Here is a 5048-nt window from a genome sequence, read left to right as displayed (position 1 = left end):
TTTTAAGATTTATGTATCCAATCAGCAAGTTGCTGACTTACGTCATCAAGCCTTTTTAGCTATTAGATCCCAACTCACATTAATTGGCAACTAAATATAAAAAATGAAAAAGAGGTGATGGAGATGCATTGAAAAATATTCCTCAAGAATTAATTGTTTTTTTTCTTTTTTTTTAAGAGAGTATTGCTGAATTTAAAAACAGGAATACAGGTTGTAATAAATGAAGACTTTTTTTTTTCCTCTTCTTGGGAGGGCTAATGAAGCAAGACGTAACTACAAAAATTTTAAAAAAAAACCAACAACTCTTTTTGATTTTGTAAACTAAAGAAACACAGACGAATCAAGAAAAGGAGACTTCCCAATTTGAATTCCACTTGAATTTCAATATTCATTATCCAATTCCTAGAATGATTTGATTGTTCTCGGATTCTCTCTATAAAATATTATGTACTGGCTTAACCACAAGAAAAGGAAACTTCCAATTTGAATCCCACTTGAATTTCAATATTCGTTGTCCAATTCCTAGATGGATTTCATTGTTCTTGAATTCTCTCTATAAAATATGTACTGCCTTAACAAGAATCTTTGTAGTAAAATTTTTCTCTCTTATTTGCTTAACCAGAATTCTATTATCCCATTTGTTCAATGGAGCCGGTCACAAATTCATGTGGTAATCTGGGGAACCTAACCCTAGAGGATAGAGCACTTTCATTCATCAAACAAATGAAACAAGCCCTCTCCAGCGACGAAGATGGAAAAAATAAGTACGACAAATTTTTCTTCGGAATGGACGACTACAAATTTAGAAGAATGGCAATGGCAATCATGGTGGTTATGAGTTGAACGACGAAGCATGTATGAAATACCTGAAAAAAGTCAAGGATCGATTCGAGAAAAACCCTAATGTTTATGAGAAATTCCTGACAGTGTTGGAAAATTATGAAAAAGGTGACAATAATGTGGTAGAAGTTTATAAGAAGATTTTGAAGCAGTTCATTGGCCATTTTGATTTGATGGAGGAATTTGGCTACTTCTTCACTGATCTAGATAAGAAAACTCGGGAAAAAATCGAAGAAATCAAAATTACTGTAATAAAAAATCAACTGTCTAAAGTCGAAAAAGCTATCAAGAGAAGAATTGAAATTTAGAACTTGCTAGTAGAGTGCTCGAGTGTTCGGATTCAATAAGCAAGGGTGAGTTTATCAGAGACATTGAAGTGTACTTCTCAGAGGATGATTTGGAATCTCTGCGACAATTGCATGGTGAAAGGAGTGAGGAGCACTCGATGCTTTTATTAGACACCAATTCAGGAATAGAAAGGAAAAAAAAGAGGTTTTACTTTGACAAGAGATGGCTCCAAAAAGAGGGGATTCAGCAAGTAGTGGAGCAAGCCTGGAATAGGGAGGAACAGGGATCAAAATTGTTCAAAGTGACTAGAAAGATTAGGAATTGTAGAATTGATCTCTTGAAGTGGAGAAATAATGTCCAGGCTAACTCTAGGAGTAAGATTGAAGGCCTTAAGCAGGATCTTGAGAAGAATAGGAATGCTGGTTTAGCTAATAAAAAAGAGGAACGTCAGGATCTCAAAAGACAGTTGGCTAATGCTTACAAGGAGGAAGAAGCTTTCTGGAGCCAGAAGTCTAGAATCAGCTGGCTGAGAGAAGGGGATAAAAATACTAGATATTTTCACTCTTTTGTTAAGGGGAGGCGTGTGAGTAATAGATTGAACAGGTTACAAAGAGAGGATGGATCTTGGACTGCTAATGAAGAGGAGGTAGTGACTGAACTATCTGAGTACTTTAAGGATCTGTTTTCGAGTGGTGGGAAGGGCGAAATGACAGAAATGTTAAAAGGAATTCCACACTATATTACTCAGGAGATGAATGATAAGTTAACCAAGGAAGTAATGGAGGGTGAAATCCACGATGCTTTGTTTTCTATGAATCCAGAAAAAGCTCCTGGACAAGATGGAATGACTCCATTGTTTTTCCAAAAATTCTGGAATACTATTAAAAGTGACATCATTCTAGCTATTAAAGCTTTTTTTCACTCAGGTCACATGCTCAAATCAGTTAACCACACTGTTATATCCCTTATTCCCAAAATTCTGCACCCAACCACTCTGAAAAATTTCAGGCCTATCAGTCTATGCAGTGTGATCTATAAAATCATATCAAAAATTTTGGCTAATAGACTGAAATCTGTCCTGGACCTGTGCATTAGCAAAACTCAATCTGCTTTCATCCCAGGAAGACAGATTTTAGATAATGTGATCATTGCTCATGAGTACATGCATTTTCTTAAAAATAAAAGACAAGGGAAAGAGGGTTGCATGGCTATCAAATTGGACATGGCAAAGGCTTATGATAGGGTGGAGTGGCAATGCTTGTTGGAAATGATGGAAAAGATGGGTTTTTGCTCTAAATGGATTAACTGGATCCATAGCTGTCTGAAGACAGTGAGTTACTCTTTCAACTGTAATGGTGAGGTTAAAGGTTTTGTGACACCAGAAAGAGGGATAAGGCAGGGAGACCCTTTGTCTCCATATCTGTTTCTAATCTGTTCAGAGGGCTTCTCCAATTTGCTAAAAAGGGCTGAGGAAAGCAAAAGGATCCAGGGACTCAAAATCAGCAGACTCGGTCCAGTGCTAACACATCTGTTTTTTGCGGATGATTCCATCATTTTTTTCTAAGGCTAATAAGAATGAGGCTGTGGAAATTATGAAGGTGCTGAAAACATATGAAAATGCCTCGGGACAATTAGTCAATCTGGACAAATCAGCAGTGTTTTTTAGCAAAAATGTGAATGAAGAGCAGAAGAGGGATGTATGCCTGGCCTTAGGAGGAATGACAGAGGCTAAACAAGGCAAATACCTAGGACTTCCAATGGTAGTATCAAGGTCTAAAGAGCAGATCTTTGGTTTTGTGAGAGATAATATAAGGAAAAGATGCCAGAATTGGAAAAACAAACTTTTGAGTCCAGCAGGTAAGGAAGTGTTGCTGAAAGCAGTCGTAATGGCAATGCCCACATACGTTATGTCTTGTTTTAAGCTGTCCAGAAGATTGTGTAAAGATATATGTGCATTGATGGCCAACTTCTGGTGGGGTGAAGCTAATGGTATGAACAAAATGCACTGGCTGTCTTGGGAAAGAATGGCAATGGCAAAAAGTGCAGGAGGTCTAGGCTTTAAGGATATTGAAGCTTTCAATCAAGCGCTGTTAGGAAAGCAAGTTTGGAGGATACTTACTAAACCAAATCTGTTGGTTAGTAAGGTGTTGAAATCCAGATATTCTCCACAGGAATCCATACTACAGTGTAGCCTCCCCAAAAATGCATCCTGGGTTTGGCAAGGACTCATGGGGGCAAGAAGTTTAATCTATGCTGGAATGATTAGAAGGATAGGAAATGGACGGAGTACAAATATTTGGAGTCACAAGTGGATCCCAGACACTGATACAGGGAAGCCAACTACTAGGCGAGGGAATCATTGTGAGCTGGAAAAGGTGGAGGAGCTTATTAGTCAGCATAGGTGGAATAGAAATATCATATTCAGATTCTTCAATAGAAATGATGAACAAAAAATTCTAGCTATTCCTCTGAGCCTAGCTGATAGGGAGGATAGCTTTTATTGGCAACCAAAGGAGGGAGGGCTATACACTGTCAATTCTGGTTATAAGTTTCTGATGAAGCAACACAGAAAGAGAGGCAGGTGCAGTCAGGAAGGAGCTAGCTCTAGCTATACAGCAAGTGATTCGCAATTAGCTCAGATGTGGAATACACTGTGGAGTTTAAACATCAAACATAAGATCAAGTTTTTCATCTGGAAATGCATTCAAGGTGCTTTGCCTGTGAAAGCAGCAGTAAATAGACGAACGGGGGTGGGTGATCCAATATGTAAGATGTGTGGAACAGCACAGGAAACAGTCGAACATCTTCTGCTGACTTGCCCCCACACGGAAAACATATGGAAGGCATCTCCCATTCAGTGGGATGGAGCAAAGGAGCAGCAGGGAGACTTCAAAAGGTGGTGGCTTAGAATCTCAGAAGCAAGGCACAGGTCAGAAGGGATGGAACATATTGGATTAACTGCAAACATCCTGTGGCAGGTGTGGAAAGAAAGAAACAAAAAAGAATTCGAGAACACTACCCTTGATCCTCCCTTCAAATCTATAAGGAAAGCACATTCGGAATGGTTAGAGCAGCAGAAGGGTACAAAGAGAAAGGAGAGAGCACAGAAGAAACAGTCCCTAGGCAAGATGCTCAGGATCAGAATTATGTAAATGAAGGAGAAGTGCTAATGGAGGTGACTACAACCACGAAGCAAGGGCAGCTATTTGCGGGAATTGGAGTCACAGTCAAGCTTTTTGCAAGTAACACGATGATAGGGTGGGCACTGAAAGACATTAGTTCTGGAAACAAAATCCTAGATGAAGCTCTGGCACTGAAGCTGGTGTTGTGTAAAGCTGTACAACGCAAGTGGAGCAATCTTAAGCTGAGATTTTGTAACAAGGAACTATGGAGACAATTAAAACATCAGAGCCCAGCGGACAGCAAAATGGCAACAGTACTTGAAGACATCTCTCAGTTACAGAGATTGTTTTGCATGTGCTCTTTTGTTTTGTATAGGGAAGAAAATATGATAGTCAGTAAAAAACTGAGTGTTGATGTTTTAAGCATTATTGTGGATGAGGAGCGACAGCTTCCTCAGTGTCTTTAAACACTAGCTTGTAGAGTTTCGATCGAGCCGTTGCTCGTACTTGTAATTTTTTAACCTTCAAAGCAATGAGAACATCTTATCGTTTCGACAAAAAAAAAAGGAGTGAGGAACTTGAGGAGTATTCGCCTAGTCGAACGAGTGAGGAACTTGAGGAGGAGTTCAAAAAGCATCCAAGAGAACTTTTTGGTGATATTATCACGATCGTTTGAAGATGGAAGTAAAAGTAAGATCAGTGGTTTGTAAGAAGTTATGCTGAAATGAAAAGGCTGGATGTAATACGAATTAGTATGTGTTAACTTTTAGAAAAACAAAATGTTGTACTAGAGAACAC

The 5048-nt window shown here is 38.8% G+C and overlaps 1 protein-coding gene across 1 annotated transcript; it reads left to right on the top strand.

Moving 5' to 3' along the window:
* Positions 1–857: 857 nt before the first annotated feature.
* LOC140006998 (uncharacterized) lies at positions 858–4717 on the top strand. The gene is made up of 4 exons (XM_072049669.1): positions 858–1088; positions 1193–2644; positions 2694–4106; positions 4175–4717. Exons 1-4 carry the CDS (start codon positions 858–860, stop codon positions 4715–4717), a joined length of 3639 nt encoding a protein of 1212 aa, XP_071905770.1.
* The last annotated feature ends 331 nt before the right edge of the window (positions 4718–5048 follow it).

This window comes from Coffea arabica, chromosome 5e (assembly GCF_036785885.1).
Source record: "Coffea arabica cultivar ET-39 chromosome 5e, Coffea Arabica ET-39 HiFi, whole genome shotgun sequence".
Taxonomy (NCBI): Eukaryota; Viridiplantae; Streptophyta; class Magnoliopsida; order Gentianales; family Rubiaceae; genus Coffea; species Coffea arabica.
The sequence above is the reverse complement of the archived record's forward strand: the minus strand, read 5'-3'. Positions and strand labels throughout refer to the sequence as shown.

Excerpts from the sequence above, each read along its gene's own strand:
- LOC140006998 (XM_072049669.1), top strand. The coding sequence starts at position 858 with ATGAAATACCTGAAAAAAGTCAAGGATCGATTCGAGAAAAACCCTAAT. Across the intron at positions 2,645-2,693 it reads AAATCAGCAGACTCGGTCCA|GCTAATAAGAATGAGGCTGT; the intron begins GTGCTAACACAT and ends TTTTTTTCTAAG. Across the intron at positions 4,107-4,174 it reads CTGCAAACATCCTGTGGCAG|GAAAGCACATTCGGAATGGT; the intron begins GTGTGGAAAGAA and ends CAAATCTATAAG.